At 40.5% G+C, this 17,664-nt stretch overlaps 1 protein-coding gene across 4 annotated transcripts in view; it reads left to right on the top strand.

Moving 5' to 3' along the window:
• Positions 1-17,664, top strand: part of LOC140063930 (circularly permutated Ras protein 1-like) — an 83,103-nt gene that overhangs the window by 13,948 nt on the left and 51,491 nt on the right. For 2 of the 4 annotated variants that reach the window (XM_072110220.1, XM_072110221.1), the window contains exons 2-4: positions 14,870-14,948; positions 15,678-15,791; positions 16,083-16,157. The exons of 1 other annotated variant lie outside the window; for it this stretch is intronic. In XM_072110220.1, the coding sequence (XP_071966321.1) occupies positions 15,686-15,791; positions 16,083-16,157 (181 nt within the window). In that variant the 5' untranslated portion in view covers positions 14,870-14,948; positions 15,678-15,685. The remainder of the gene's footprint in view (positions 1-14,869; positions 14,949-15,677; positions 15,792-16,082; positions 16,158-17,664) is intronic. One more of the 4 variants, XM_072110222.1, reaches the window with a different exon arrangement.

The following is a 17,664-nucleotide window of genomic DNA, read 5'->3' as shown; positions in this document are numbered from 1 at the left end:
CGCTAACAGTGTTGTGGTGAACTAGTGGTGTGCTGCTGCTGGTATTGGTTTGGCAAAAGAGACACCGTCCGTAGCTCCACTTTTGCCAAGTACCGGTGCTTAAGCTGCCTGGTTGTGGCTGCCAGTGGAGCCTTGATGCAGTGTTCCTCCTGACTTGCAGTAAGGCTCTGGTTGTGATCTCTTAGAGTTCAGGTGCTTCAAAAAAGCCACTACTAGTGCTCTTGGCTGCCAGAATCTGGTCCAGTGCACTGTTGCAACCAGTTGTGCAACATGGAGCCCCTGCTGCTAATGATCTGCTTACTGGGGAGTGTTAGGCCAAGTGGGTGCCGCAGGATGGGTGAGGGCTGAGGTTGGGGTGTCAAAACACAAGTTACTGTTAAATTTTGATTGATACATTTTGCATTTATTTAAAAAAATTTAGTTAGTCTAAGCCTAGGCTGGTTACTAATTAACATTTACCATATATCTACTATATGTTTGCATTGTTTGTTTTTTTTACTGTTATTTAATCTACTAGGTTATTCGAAAGCTTATAATTCGAATTTCCCAAATTTAACACCTTTCTGACGTGCACTGTACTATTACGGTGGGGAACGCTTGGATGGAGAGGGCTCAAGGGCAGCCCTCTCCGTTCCAGGTTGGTGTCTGCTGCACATTGCAGCAAACAACCATCAGTAACACCTGCAGTTGTAAATTGGATTGGATCCCTGTGAGGTCTTTGCGAGGTGGTGATCGGTTGCTGTGACAGCTGGGAGTCTACTATACTGCCAAAGCTGCCATATACTGCGATACTGCATTATTACAGTATATGGTAGAAGCGACCATATACTTTATGGTTAAAGAACCCTTGGGGGTCTAAAAAAATAGTGAAAATAAAAAACACAAAAACCCAAAAGTTTAAATCACCCCTCTTCCCCTAGAACTTATCTATAAATTAACAAAAAAAAATCATGAACATGTTAAGACATTTTGTGAAGCGGGGATAACTAGCTAACAAAAAATGAAAATTGTTATCCCTGGTGTTAAACCCTGTAATGTAAAATAGTGGCCACTTTTTTCCACTTTGCAACTTAATGAAAGTGATCAAAAGTTTGTAAAGTCCCCAAAATGGTAGCAATAGTAATGTCATGATGTCCCACTAAAAATGAGACCTTGCACAGTATCTGTACACCGAGTATGAAAAAGTTTTTAGCGTAAGAAGATGGCAAAATTAAGAAACTTTTTTTATACAAAAGGTTTAAAATATATTAAAGCACATTAACACTTATATAAATTTGATATCTCCTTCATCGTACCCACCCAATAAATAAAGGGAACATCTCATTTGGAACGAAAAGTGAAAGGCGTAACTACCTACATTTGACCACATTTTCTCCACATTTGAAATTATTTTCCCGCTTCCTACTACGCAGAATGGAATATTCAATACCGTCACTAGAAAGTACAATTATTCCATAGAAAACAAGCCCCCTCACACATGGAACAATAAAAAAAGGATTATTTTGCAGACTGTAGAACCATTTGATTACTCTTTATAGAAAATGTACAGTTTTTCCGGACTATAGAACCTTTTGATCACTTTTTATAAATTTTTTAAATATTTTTCAAAATGGCAACTTCGGGCGCTATTTTCTGTTATGGGGTTAAATGCAGTGAAAAACCGTTATTATATTTTGATCGATCATTTTCGGACGCGCCAATATCTAAATGTGTTTATAATTTTTACTTTATAATTATATTTATATCAGTGCTAGGGAAAGGGGGGTGATTTGAATTTTTAATTTTTATTATTATTATTTTTTTTTTTTAATTTTTACTTTTACTATTTTTCAGACGCACTAGGGTACTTTAACCCTAGGTTGTCTGATTGATCCTACGATATACTGCCATACTACGGTATGGCAGTATATGGGGATTCTCCAACTCATTCATTACAATGTGAAAATCGCACATTGTAACGAAATGGTTAAAACAAGCCAGCTTTGGGTCACTGGATGCCCCGTGGCTGTCATGGCATCACCAAGATTTGCCGGCGGCAATCAGGATAACACCCGTGATCGGCGCTAGCACCAATCGCGGGTGTTACCGGTAAGTCTTTGCAGTCTTTTATGCAGCAAAGACTAACCGGCTATGGAGAGAGCTCAGCCCGTGTCACTGAGCACCTGCTGCCATGTTTGATAGAATTATAGCCTATTACTAGGGGTCTAGCAAAACGGCATTGTACAAAGTAGTAATGGCTTCAAATAACATGACCTACTAAAAGTAAACTTATATCACATACCTCATCTTATTTGTGGTTGAATATTTGCATGTTTAATAATAAAACATTCATCATTTGCATTTTCCTCATACCTCACTAAGGGATACCATAAACTGAGCAAGAACAAATTCTTTTTCTGCCTTTCTATTCCTCAGGAAGTACAAATGATTTACCTGTCATAGATGTACATGTAAGAAGAACGCATTGGTTAAAATAAAAGACTAAGTAGACATGGCCAGCTCCAGGATTCAGTAGGCCCCTGGGCAACAGAGCCTCAGTGGGCCCCTTTGCAGTGAACTCATGTGGCAGCATTAACAATACAGAAACTAAAACAGTCTACTATTCCCTAAAATGTATCCCAAACATCCCCTTATGATCATTTATATATACAGCCCTCTCATGTGTTAAAGTAGATAACACTCCCTTATAGGTTATATTATGTACAGCCCCTTCATAGTTTATTATACACAGCCCCTCGTGGTTATATTATATATCCGGGTGGCATTTTATTTACATGCTATTTGTTATAGCATGTTATATACAGGAGCAGTCATCAGTAGGATAATAAATCATTTTAATAATATGTATTCTCTCCTCCAAGGGGAAAAACTTCTGTAAACTTACAGTAAATGCATTGCTAAATAGCATAAGGGTGAAATACCTTAGTGACTTTGTTTACATAAATCATAAGTATTTGCTCGCAACTTGATTCAATTTTACTTAAAGTGACCTGTCACCAATAACATGAGGTGTAATCTGCAGGCAGAATAAAATAAAACTGTCTGGATGAGCTGAGAAGTAGGATTCATATTTTTGTAGAAAACTATTGTATTTTATCCATTGCTCTTTGTATGGGTTTTAGAAGGGAAGTGCTATGGGAGCAGTGATATCAACTTTAGCGATTAGTAGACCCATTAAAGGAGTTGTCTGAGTATTTAGTATTGTGGCGTACATATGTCCCCCTTAGGCTGGCAATGGGCGCACATAGCTATACGCTGCAGCACCGTACCACTCCATACATGGAGAAAAGTAAGGAAATGCCCTTTCTTTCCCCGTGTTACAGCACTGTGTGCCATGCATCGCAATGGAGAGGGAGGGGGTCACTCAGGGGGCATACGTTCGTGTGAATGTAGCCTTATACTTACCTTTTGCACTGCTCCCGCTGTGCCACATCGTTGCCAAGTGGATGGAAGTTGTTGGAACGGAGGGGCACAGCTGAACGGGACAAAAGGTAAATTTAATGAAATATAGAAATACAAGGGACGGGGTCACATGCCAGTTGTTCCTGTTCCTGTGGGTTCAGTGTAACCCACATATCCCTCATTTCCAGGGGCGTAACTAGGTGAGGGCCCAATATCAGACTTATGAATGCCCCCCCATTTATACACATGTGTATTCCACACATTTATACACTCGTACACACATTTAAACATTTATGCACACATATTTATGCACTAATATATGCATTTTTACTCTTACACAGATCTGTCCCCATAGCTGCATAGGGGAAGTACATGGCAGGAATTAGAGATGAGAGATCCCTAGTCCTGTCATTCTGCTGTTCCCTCTCTCTCCCCTGACATTTCTTATTGGAGATTCTGACTCATCTGTGCACTGTTATACACATATATTTATTATGCTGTACATTGTGCAGCATAATATGTATACGATAGTGCACATCCTCCATTCATTAGTGTGTCAGGTTGATTGCTGGGTCCCCCTAACACTGCAAGCCCCATAGAAGATGCCAGGGCTGCTACTGCTGTAGTTGTACCCCTGCTCACTTTCCTCAAGCCTTATCTTGAATACGGTATATACTCGAGTATAAGCCGACTCGAGTATAAGCCGAGACCCCTAATTTTACCACCAAAAACTGGGAAAACCTATTGACTCGAGTATAAGCCGAGGGTGTAGTATACAGCCAGCCAGCCCCCATGTAGTATACAGCCAACCAGCCCCGATGTAGTATACAGCCAGCCAGCCCCACGTAGCATACAGCAGCCCCATGTAGCATACAGCTTGCCCCCTGTAGTATACAGCTTGCCCCCCGTAGTATACAGCTTGCCCCCAGTAGTATACAGCTTGCCCCCAGTAGTATACAGCCTTCCCCCAGTAGTATACAGCCTGCCCCCAGTAGTATACAGCCTGCCCCCAGTAGTATACAGCTTGTCCCCAGTAGTATACAGCTTTTTCCCTTGCAGTATACAGCCTGCCCCCTTGCAGTATACAGCCTGCCCCCATCAGTATACAGCTTGCTCCCATCAGTATACAGCTTGCCCCCAGTAGTATACAGCCTGCCCCCAGTAGTATACAGCCTGCCCCCAGTAGTATACAGCCTGTCCCCAGTAGTATACAGCTTGTCCCCAGTAGTATACAGCCTGCCCCCATCAGTATACAGTCTGCCCTCAGTAGTATACAGCAGCCCCTAGTAGTAAACAGCCTGCCCCCATCAGTATACAGTCTGCCCTCAGTAGTATACAGCAGCCCCTAGTAGCATACAGATAAAGAAATAAACTTAATACTCACCCTCCGTTGTCCCCATTGTTCGTCGCGGCTTCCGATCCCCATCGCGGCTCCCGGCGGCTTCTTCACTCTTCTCTGGCCAGGAGATCGAGCCGGTCGTCGCACACTGTGATGCAGCGCTGTCACCGCTCAAGACATAATACGCGGTGACAGCGTCGCATCACAGTGTGCGACGGCCGGCAGATCGCATGGACACAACTCTGCCGGCTAGAGAAGATAGAAGACAGAAGAGAAGACAAGGGGTGCCGCGACAGGGATCAGGAGCCGCCGGGAGCCGCAACGAACATCGGGGACACCGGAGGGTGAGTATTAATTTTTTTTTTATCATTGACTCGTGTATAAGCCGAGGCGAGGTTTTTCAGCACATTTTTTGTGCTGAAAAACTCGGCTTATACACGAGTATATACGGTAATTAAAGAAATCTCTGTAATTCCCCACTTCAAAGACTGAAGAGGGTCTCTGGATCTGCAGGGGGTAGCAATCAATTAACACCTCCGTAGTCTTGGTGACTGCAGCTTGTCCTTAAAGTTCTTTCCACTTTAGACAAAGGATAATAAAAACCCATGTGCTTGTATGACCAATATGTTAGTTATGGACAGTTATGGAGTTATGATCCATCCCAGCTCAAGGACAAATGCATATTTGGAATCTAGACAGCAAGTGAAATGTATATCCGTGTCTTAATTTGTTCTAGCATCCATGGACACAGATATATAAACAATCCTTAATGGGAGCATAGTATGTGGGTCATGTCTGGTCTCAATGTAATCCAGGGATACATCTGGATCCAATGAGACAAGAACCCTGACACTCCCATGGGTGTGAAGGGGTGTGTCTGCACCAAATATAATCAGGGCACCACTTGTGTCCATGGTTCTTCCTTGGGAGATATCTTACCATCTAAGACAGGAGGAATTATTAAAGGGGTTGTCCACTTTCAGCAAATAAATTATATTGTTTGTGTAAGGAAAAGTTATACAATTTTCCAATATACGGTACTTTCTGTATCAATTATTTACAGTTTTAAAGGTCTCTGCTTGCTGTCCTTCTATAGAAAGCTTCTATGTTTAATTCCAGTGGATAGAAATCTGCCCATGGTCTTGTGATGGCCATGCAGGTGCATGAGCTGTTAGTATCACAGAGAGTAATAGGAGCTGTGTGATAATAACGGCTTGTGCACCTGCATGTCCATCACAAGACCATGGGCAGCTTTCTATCCAATGGAATTAAACATAGAAGCTTTCTATAGAAGGACAGCAAGCAGAGATTGCGAAACCATGAGGAATTGATACAGAAAGTGTAATTGGAAAATTGTAGAATTTTTCATTACATAAACAATACCAATTATTTGCATCAAAATACATTGAGCGTACCGCTCACTCACGTGAACCTTGAAGAGCCGCAGGAAAACAGGGTTAACTCGATTCTGGAGCGACTTAGTGGGTGGCTAGATTCCTATCTGCAGCCTATGGTGAGAGCTTTACCTGGTTATGTACAGGACACCAAACAAATATTGCAAATTATGGAGAAACTGGAATGGAAAGAAAGTTTTTTGTGGATCACATGTGATATAATCTCATTATATACCAACATACCGCATGATAAAGCATTAATACCCTGTTTCCCCGAAAATAAGACAGTCTTATATTAATTTTTGCTTCTTAAGAGACACTAGGTCTTATTTTCAGGGGATGTCTTATTTTTCCATGAACAAGAATTTACATTTATTGGTGAACAAAAAAATCAACTTCTCTAGCATTCCTATAAATCTCCAAATTCTGAATTTCTTGCTGTATTTCTTAGAATCATTGGCCACAATCTCTTATGTTTAGTAAAAGCACTTTCCATAAATGACGCCTTCTTATCCTGGTAGCTGTTGGTATCACATTTGCAGCACAACAGCCGGTGATTTACTTCCATGAATTCTTCCCCATGTCACAATCTTCTGCAGCATCTAAAAGATTTCCTAATACTAATGTATGGTGCGGGGGGAGCTGCGCAATGACTGCCGCTAGGTCTTATTTTCAGGGGATGTGTTATATTTCTAAGCCTAAACAAAATTGTACTAGGTCTTATTTTCAGGGGATGTCTTATTTTAGGGGAAACAGGGTAGCTTTAGAACAACACATGAGTCTTTTTACAAATTATTCTTATGAGTTACAGCAATATATTCTTTCAGTGACCCACATATTACTTACCAACAATTTTTTCTCTTTTAACAATACCTTCTATGTGCAGATCCAGGGGTGCCCGATGGGGTTCTGCTTTTCGCCATCATTGGCAAACATCTATGTAGCCTGGTGGGAACGCAATTACTTGTACAATACCACCAATTCTTTCATTAACAATGTACATTGGTATGGAAGATATATAGATGACGCCCTGCTCATATGGGACGGATGTGAGCAGGACGTCATCAACTTTATACGGTATATCAACAATAACAACTGCAACCTATCATTTACTTATGAGATCAATCGACAAAAAATCCCATACTTAGATGTTATGTTAATAGGCAATCCAGAGACACAATCCATACAAACAGAATTATACCGTAAAAGCACTAGTGGTAATTCGGTGTTACAAGCATCCAGCTGTCACCCCCGTCATGTGGTAAAAAATCTGCCAGTAGGCGAATTTATTCGTGCTCGCAGAAGTTGCAGCACGGAGGAATCTTTTTTGAGAGAATGTGACATTGTAACCACGAGATTGGTTGAAAGAGGATATCATAAATCTGTTATAGAAAGAGCCAAAAACATAGCCAAAACTAAAACGAGACGGTCTCTACTATCTGGTAGCCGACATAAATCTAATAGCCACTCTGAGGTGGTTTTTTCCACCACTTACAGTAATGAAATTGAACAAATAGTGGCTATAGTTAAGAAATATCTACCAATGTTAACAGCAGATAGCAAATTGAAGCAAATCTTGAATAATGGATGCCAGTTTATATCATGTAGGGCTCGCACAATTGGTAATGTAGTTTCCCCCTCCACATATGTATCTCAGCAAAATAAGATTCACCATACATGGCTTACTGTCAAAGGCTCTTACAAATGTGGGGGTAATAGATGTAACTGCTGTAGTCATATGCGCAATACCACTACCTTTTCTAATTTTACCACTAGCAGGGAATGGAGTATAAAATCATTTATCAACTGCAACACAAAATATGTAGTGTATTTAGCGGAGTGCATAAAGTGCAATCTCCACTATGTGGGTAGCACGATTCGCCCTTTGAAAAAAAGGATTGCAGAACACATGACAGATGGCTCTAAAATACGTTTGACTGATAAAAATATATCCAGTCTATCCAAACATTTCTTAGAAAGACGTGATGGGGACCTTACGAACCTAATAGTTACTGGCATTGAAAGAGTTACCGCCCCTAGTAGAGGCGGAGATCGTACCCATAAACTCCGCAATCGAGAGATGTTGTGGATTCTCAAGTTAGACACACGCATGCCTAGTGGTCTTAACAATAAAACTGACACAATGTATCTTTATTAATGTATTTGGAGAAATCGCTATCTATATGTACTATACTTTGTATGCGCTCAACATTTATTGTAACATAGTTTCTAATAGTTAACATTTTGTTTCCATGTTTACACAGTAACACGCTCAGCTGTTCTATCATGCGCATGTGCCAATTAGTATAGTTAGTTCCACCTGTTGTATGCTTTTTTAAATGTAGGTCCTTGCAAATGTTTTTCAGACCATGAGTAAGAACTAATGTTAATGTTCGAAACGCGTAGGTCTATGGACTATGCACTATGATCACTTCTCATATTTTAATGGATTTTGAATAAAGAAGATTCATGTTTTAGAAAGCCTGGAGTGCCGACCCCTACCTTCCTTTGTTTTTTGAATACCAATTATTTGCTGAAAGTGGACAACCCCTTTATGTGCGGGAGATCCATCTTTATTGATCAGCACAAGTAACTCACTGATTGCTGATACTTGGTCCTACACTTGTATTTGTACTTATTTGTTAAACTGTATATTTATCTGTTGTGTGTACTGTTTGTCCAGTGTGCCCCTAAGGCAATGAAATATAAAAATTTAACCTGTGTTGCTATTTTCAATCTCGATCTTTGAATTCCCACCTCCGTGTTTTAGTTATGTACATGCTTCCGGGTTGGCTCTTGACCCGATATTATCCCGTTACAGACCGGGCTTTCAAATGAGAATCTGATGGTAGCCTACTGTGTTTCATTTAGGCTAGTTAAGGTCTTTCAGCTGTTTTGGGTTGAGGGCGAGTGTTGTGCCATAACAGAGTTTTGTGGACAACTCACTTCCTGCACCTCCCAGAACCAGTGCGTTCAGGAAGTGTCTACAAAAATGATACTTAATTGACCATGTACATTTCCGGGGCTCGGAAACATAACATACATTTTTTATTTTGCAGACCCCCCAGGCCACCTACATATTTATTAAACTCTTGAACAACCCCTTTAAGATCTGGGACCAGAACAAATTTTTTAAATTCAGTTGAATGTTAAAACTCTGTTCGGTTCCTGGACTTGAATACCTGCTAGTGATGCCCATGTTAACTCTTCAAATGCTGATGGCAAAGTTGCCAGTGGTATTTAAATCTATGCATTTCAAGCATGCTGCACAGCCACTTTGGAGAGGATTGTCACTCACGATGATGTCATCAGGGAGCACCAATCCCCCCACAACAGAATTGCCCTTGATTTGAATGCTGCTGGCAACTTTGCCAGTGGCATTTAAAGAGTGCCAGCACCTATCAAGGGGTAGTTAGGCTGAATCAGGACCCCTCACTCAACTTCTGATTTTAAATGTAGTTACAGTGAATGTTTACTCATAAAAACAGGTGATGATTTGGAGGTTAACTTACATTTTTGCGGGTGCACACTGCTGATGATCCAAGTTGCCAGAATGCAGATGTATACAGAGTAGGAGAAAAAGCAACAGCACTCCTTAGGTTTTCTGTAAATAAAAAGATTTCCTTGTTTTGACATCAAGACTTACCGGTATGTTGAAACGTCGTTTTTTCTTTTACTCTCCCCATAAAAACAGTTTTCTCAGCTTATCCTGCTTTATAACACACTGCCTGAATGTTTTACAGCATTGGCAATTTTCAAAGTGACACATCCCCTTTGAGTAAAAGCCATAATTACCCACATAATTTTATTGTTCTGTAATGATTCTGATGTGTCAAGCTGAAATAATAATAATAAAAAACATAATTTATAATTATATTAGTGTTAGTTTCAAGCACCATTTCCACCAGTAAGTGACCCCCCCCCCAGACAGAGCTGGGACAATGGCTGGCAGAGTTAAATCTAACCACTGCTGAGGACTGGGTTATAACCTTCTGTTTACCAAATGTTTTTATTGAACATTTCATTTTTACAAAGTATTAAAGTAATTAATATGGCTGCACGGTCATGGAGTGAGAAAATGGGACAGGGTTTGGCACAATTTACTTAGGGAAATTCACATTGTCAGGGACTTTGACCTCAAAACCAACAGCGGCTCCTGTTTTCACACATTACTGTGTTCATGAACTGTGCCTCCTGCCACTTCCCTCACTCACAGGGGGGATTTATCTATGTTCAACCAGTCTCTAGCTAGGAAACACTAGTGATTTGGTGCACCAGATTTATCACTGAGATGATACATTCTGGTATAGTATAAGACTGTAGGCTCCTATTTTAGACCTAGTTTTAGTTGGTCTAAACCAGTGATGGCGAACCTTTTAGCAGCTGAGTGCCGAAACTGCAACCCCAAACCCCCCTCATTTATCGCGAGGTGCCAACCAAAAATTAAAGCAGTAACTTATTGCTCCCTGTTCTGCAACAACGTTGAATCATATTGGCCTCCTAAGGACAGCAACACAGTAGAAAGAAGGAGGGAAAATTTGCATAATTGTAGCTTCTTTCCAGTGTCATTCTGTACACAGAGAATCATGGGGCCAGCAGGAGGCCCTCCAAAGATAATTTGGCCCTGTCTATACTTTCTCCCTCTTCCTACAGTCCCAAGTAGCCAAGTAAAATTCACTTTAAAATATGACTGCAAGCAGCATCTTTTAAGTTGCTTGGAACTGCAGGAAAATTCATTGAGTCCTGTCTGGTGTTCTGGGGCGATGGCCCGGGTGCCCACAGAAAGAGCTTGGAGTGCCGCCTCTGACACCCGTGCCATAGGTTCGCCACCACTGGTCTAAACTGTGCTCTAGAATTTGTGGTGCACTGACTATTTTCTGTTGGTTACGACCCTTTTCAGTGATGCTATAGCCATTTTGTGAAGGCCACAGTCCTTAGTTGGACAAGTCGGAAAACTGCCAAAAAAAGGTCTTAAAGTCTTTTAAAATGTGGTGCAAGGTATTTTGGACAATTTTGAAATATTTGCCAAATTATGTATGCAACATACAGGTTTAAAGGAAAAGATTGGCAGGTGTAAGGCCATTTCGCACAACAATGCACTTTCTCTAACCTTGGATGTCATCAGAATTATGCCGGTCTGCATCGGCCAAAAAAGCGTAACAAACGTGTAAAATATAGGTGATATAAATTACAATGCCCCACATATATAAAAAGTGGTGCAATGTGCCTAGTTTTAGTTAGCACTTTGTGCAAGTGCTCCTAGGGTCACTGTCTTGTTGGTATGTGAACCATCGGCCCAGTTCATGGTCCCGTGCACTCTGGAAGAGATTTTCATCCAGGAAATCTCTGTACTTGGCCGCATTAATCTTTCCTTCAATTGCAAACCAGCCGTCCTGTACGCGTACCGCTTAGAATTGACACCAAAACATTCCATCTTCTTCTCAGAAGACCAGAGAATCTTATTTCTCATAGTCTGGGAGTTCTTGAGGTTCTTCTTTACCTCTCCCACTAAGGCTCTTCTCCCACAATTTCTTGGTATGGCCAGACGTCCAGGTCAAAGAAGAGTTGTGCTCGTCCCAAACTTCTTCCATTTATGAATTATGGAGGTCACGGTGCGCTTAGGAACCTTGATTGCTGCAGAACTTCTTTTGTAACCTTGACCAGATCTGGGCCTTGCCACAATTCTGTCTCTGAGATCCTTGGGCAGTCCCTTAGACCTCATGATTCTTATGTGCTCTGACATGCACTGTGAGGTCTTAAATAGACAGGTGTGTGCCTTTCCTAATCAAGTCCAAGTTTAATTAAACACAACTGGACTCCAATGAAAGAGTAGTACCATCTCAAGGAGGATCAGAAGGAAATGGACACAATGGGGCACATTTACTAAGGGTCCGAACGCCGCATTTACGTCGGTTTTGCGTTTTTTTCCATTTTGAGCTGAATTGCCCCGGTTTTTGGCGCACGCGATCGAATTGTGTCGCTTGCATGCCACACAAATCGGGGGCCGTGGGCGTCGGACAACCTGTCTGATTCGGACAAACCGCGGAAATTAAAAAACAAATTGAGTTGCAAGATGAGCACATGCACCGGGAAGAAGAAGGTGAAGTCCGTCAGACCTCAGCGGGGGAAGCGACAGATGCAGAAAATTGGATGCACGATCTTCGTGAATCGCAGTAGACCCGAATCCTCATTGGACAACGCACGGTGGGGATCACGATTGGTCAGGTAAGTAAATGTGCCCCCATGTGAGTTAAATATGAGTGTCACAGCACAGGATCTGAATACTTATGACTATGAGATATTTCAGTTTCTCTACTTAGCAAATTAGCAGAAAATTTATGTTTACATTTACGAGTGTACATTAATGAGCAAAAAAAAAAAAACGTTTGTGATCTTACCCATTGGTTGCAGTGAAACAAAGAGTGAACCATTTAAAGGGGTCTGAATACTTCCTGTACCCACTGTACATATATTTCATATGAACTATTCTTTCTTTAAAAAAAAAGAGAAAATGACATTGGTGTCAAATATGCGGAAACACTAATTAACACTGGACTCCAGAATTTGGGAAATAGGTTCTATGAGGGACCCTCTACCAGCTACAACGGGACGACCTGGGGGTTAGAGAGTGTCTTTGGTAGAAACTTGGGTACTCGGGATAAGTAGGAGAAAGTTTCTCAGCAGTACTTTTTGAGATTATTCTTCTCCATTTTAATTAAAACGGGATTGGAATTTGGAAGTGGGGTTTTGGTCTAAAGTGGTGTATGTGGCTGTATCACCTCATTGTCTTTTGGTCTCTGACATATAATTTTCTTGGGCAATCACCACTACATTGCAGCCCCCTTGTTTGCTGGCTTAATTATAATGTCAATACTGAACATTAGGTTAATCTCCATATTACTCACAGGATGAGGTAGAGAGGCAGAAAGCCAAATGGACCTGTAGTATGTGAGGCTTCTCTAATCAGTGGACATGCTGTGATTATGGAAAAATGTATGCATGTTTAACTTACAAGTGTCTTTAAATAGTTCTATCTGTAGGATCAACAAGAAAGAAGCTGCTCCGGCACTACACAGCTCAGCCTTAAAAAACTTAAACAACACGTGTCAAAAACATCCATAAATGCAACATACCGACACCCTTGAACAAATGTGTCTTTCTCGAGGTTAAACAGACCTCTTTAACAGTCCAACTGATTCCATTTTTAAACTTTTTAGAATTTAGGGGAGGGGCTTTAGACGAGGATATGTGGACTTCATCACTGATGTGAGCCTGGTGAGGAGGTACATTGGTATCTCCATGGCTTTTTGTTTATCTGTAGGGTGAAACTCATTAACTACGGCAAAACGTAGCACTTTAGATAACAGAGATAAACAGTTCAAAGTCCCATTTAAATTCATAACATTGGTGTAAGTAGATGGGTCATCTAAAGGCTTCTACCACCAGGATACCTGCTTTTGTAGAGGTAAGTATTTCATCCTAGCAAAACAGCTGGGGGCTTAGTGAAAGCACACAGGTCCATTCTTAGCACATGCCTATTAGACCCTGATAGATGCTGTCTGGCATTAGTGCTTATGATGTGTTCTACACAGCAGTAGTGTAGTGTCTTATACAAGTTATCAAATAATCACATGCTCCATGTGGGATTAATAAAAACTTTCAAAAAATGTATTTACCGTAATTGTTCTAGAAATGAAATAAATAAAAAATCATTATTTGTTAATGTCCCATCCATTTTAACCTGACTTTTAAGTGTATTATAATATTTAGACCCCCCACTGAAAGTCCTAAAAAATAATAAACCTCAAAACTTATAGAAGCTAAACACATAAACACAGTTCCATGGGCAAACTAAAAATGACATGACATGCTTTTATCATGCAAAAGTAAAAGTATTTTCCCTCTTTTCCCTAAAAAAGGTTAATGAAAGTTAGACAATAAATGATATTTATCCCAAAATGGTGTCTTTACCTTTAATTTATCAAAAATAGTGCAATCTCCACTGAGTGTGGTTTGCCACACGAATGTGCAGGATGCAGCAGATTACTGAATACTGGTGCACCATTAACATACAGGGGGTTATTTAGTAAGGGCCCGATTCGCGTTTTTCCCGACGTGTTACCCGAATATTTACCCGATTTTCCCTGAATTGCCCCGTGTTTTTGACGCACGTGATCGGATTGTGGCGCGCCGGCATGCAGGCGACGGAAATCGGGGGCATGAAATCCCGACGGATTCGGAAAAACCGCCGCATTTAACATCGAACGTTGGAGGAACTGCCTTAGTGAATCCCGGCAGAACCCGAATCCTCCGCCAGAGAACGCACCGCTGGATCGCGAATGGACCGGAGAAGTAAATCTGCCCCACAGTGTGCGGCACAATTCTGTTGAGCCGCTGTATAAAATGTGTTGCAAAGCACTAACACACCCCTTTAGGTGCACATTTGTCTGTCTTGTCGGACACAGTGCAGCCACGAAACAAAACTGGCGCAAACACTTCTTAAATACATGTGTAGGCTCCAGAGTCATTCTTTTTAATGCAAAGCCAGACAGAAAACTGAGATAGTCAGTTTAATATCTCTGGGCCTATGTCTTTTGGAAGGTGAAACCCATTATTATGTAGCAGGAGAGCACTTTATGAACTTTTAAACTTAGTTAATGTAATTCAATTGACACAAATTAACACAGAACCTCATATGTGTCTATATAATACGCTGTTCCACTTCCACCTATAGTCTTCCTGTAGTACAGTGCCGTCATTAAACTCCCTGCCATCTGATGATTCTGTCCCAGACTGCACAACAAGGAGCTACAGTAAGTGTGAAAATATTTTTATCTTGATGTTAAATTCAAATAGAAAATTAATCAATTCTAAATGTTTTTCATAAAAACTTTAAGGGGTTCTCCAGTGACATACAAGTTAGTGTCTATCCACAAGATAGGGGCTAACTTGCTGATTGGTGGGGATTCCATCACTGGGACACCTACTGAACAGCCCCTATCCAGTGGGGTAACTAGGAGAGACAGGGCCCCCTAGCAGGCTACTGCATGAGACCCCCCTTCCCACTTAAAAAATATACATATTAGTATACTCACACATGCGAGTTAGAATCACATATAAATACACTCATGTGCATATACGCATACTGTACATACAGTGTCATATGTAACATACTCACATACAGTGTATACAGACACCATATACACATCACAGATACTGTATATATAAATCACAGTATATATTATATACATGTTATGCTGGACAATGTGCAGTACAATATAGATATAATGGTGCACATCCTCCATTCTTTATTGTGTCAGGTCAGCTGACGGGGCCCCCTGACACTGCGGGCCCCATAGCGGCTGCTATTGCTGCTACCGCTGTAGTTACGCCCCTACCCCTATCCTGTGGATTGGGGTTAACTTGTATGTCACTGGAGAACCCCATTAATTGCAAAACAATGTCCTTTTACGGTGATGCATACTGTAAGATGGTGTTAATGTTGTTTAACTATTTGTTTATTTATTACTCTTTTAATTTAGGTTGTGACATGGAGTTTGGCTGTAGATACATATATGTAGATGAGTCCAGAGGTCAAAATAAGGTGCAACTAGAAACAAACCTGCTGCCCGCAATAGTACCAAAGACCCAGAATAGTATGTAAAGTACATTTACATAACATTTTACATTAAGATGGGGGTTTTGCTATGACTTTAGGAGGTGTAATGATTTTTCTCAATCTTTAGATTACTCTTCCAATGCATTTCTTGACGGTCAGTTGTCGTACAGCCATCTAGAACTTGCCTATTTATGTCACAATTTAAATATATTTTCAGTTTATAAAAAAGTTACACTTGCAGTGAAATATTTAGAGCTCTATGTATGTCTGTTAACTTTAGATTTGTTGTCATATCCAAGAACTTAAATTTTTTGATGTGTAATTGCAGGTGTTGCCCAAAACCTAGTGTTTTATGACAATTCGCATGATGGAAAGAAACCCAAAACTGAAGAAGTAGATAATGGTAAGAGTCAGGCAAAGAGGGCCCCATAGTACATATGCAGTTCATAGACTCCTTTATCAAAGTAAAGCAAAGCAAAGTTTTACCTTTAGCAAAGTAAAATATGAAAAGGGTACTTCCAACGAGGTAGTATAAAATCCAAACTTCTTTTACTCCCAATACATTGTTAAAAACATGCGCACATGATAAGGACAAAAAGATCAAATGACGAGTTGTGGATGCTCGAATGTCTTTATTCATAATGGTTTGCATCCAAATGAAGCATAATGCACATTTTACTAGTCAGAAAATGAAGTGGAGTTAGAAACAACAAAGAAAGAATATATTCCCTTCACAATGAATGGAATGGTATATATATATAAATATAAATAGGTATGTCATAAAGAGTTGTATAACTTCTGAATCATCAAACCTCTTGTAACCATATACACACATAAGTTAACAAACAGTAAAAATTAACAGAAATAGAAAAGATCTATTCTGTGGTTTAAAGGGGTATTCCCACAAAGACAAGTTTCTTAAATTTACTCAGTATAACAAAATAACACATTCTGTAATTCATTGTTATTAACAACAATACATCATTTTACAGATATATATCCAACCTGTCTCTATCAGTTCTGGGGTACACAATTTCAGTTGCACCTAGACACGACCCTGTAACTTCTGACTTGGGGTCGGGGCAGCCCTCTTGGATTTCTGTGTGAAAGCCTGGAGCTGAGATTTCTGTCTCTCTATGCTCTCTGCCTCTAGCCCCTCCCCATCCAGGACAGGGCTCTCAATGACACAGACACTGAGTTCCTGCTGGCAGCAGCATGAGACGTGTAAAGCTACAGTCAGATAAGTTCTTTATCTGGGGAGGGAGAGGGAAGGCACAGCAGATCTAGTGTGTTGGGGAATAGCAGAGATGTAGGAAAGCTGACAGTGTCATTGTGTGCAATAGGCATCTCATGGATCTCATCATCTCTCATCTGTCCCATCTCTCTTTCTATGTGTCAGATACTAGCACAGTGTTCAGAAGCTATGTGAAAGTGTAAATGAACCTGTACCCTGATAACCTAAGCACATTTTCAGATCACAGAACTAGATGGATCATAATGTGTCTGGTTAGAGCGTTCCCATCCACTCTGGAATTTTACACTGACCATCAATGAGTGAGCAACCAGTCCATATGAACCAGTCCTCATTCAAAAACATTCACAAGCTATACACAAGTTGTACCCATATTTTTTCTAGGTTAAACACTATAAAGACTAAGCAGAATCCATGATTTATTTCCTTTATAAGGGGAGGGGGGGTGTATGAATCTGTCTGTGTCAGTATACTGGAGTAATGATACCTGTTGATATACCTGTTTATTATATACCATTCCTTTTCTAGTTCCATTAATTGTGAAAGGGTATATTCTTTGTTGTTACTCCCTCATCTTTCTTTTTTGCCTATTTTAATGTGCATTATACGTGTAATTGAATGTAAACCATTATGACTAAGGACTTTACATATCAATGGA

Source organism: Engystomops pustulosus, chromosome 6 (assembly GCF_040894005.1).
Source record: "Engystomops pustulosus chromosome 6, aEngPut4.maternal, whole genome shotgun sequence".
Classification (NCBI taxonomy): Eukaryota; Metazoa; Chordata; class Amphibia; order Anura; family Leptodactylidae; genus Engystomops; species Engystomops pustulosus.
Note: the sequence above shows the minus strand (reverse complement) of the source record. Positions and strands in the feature narration are given on the sequence as shown.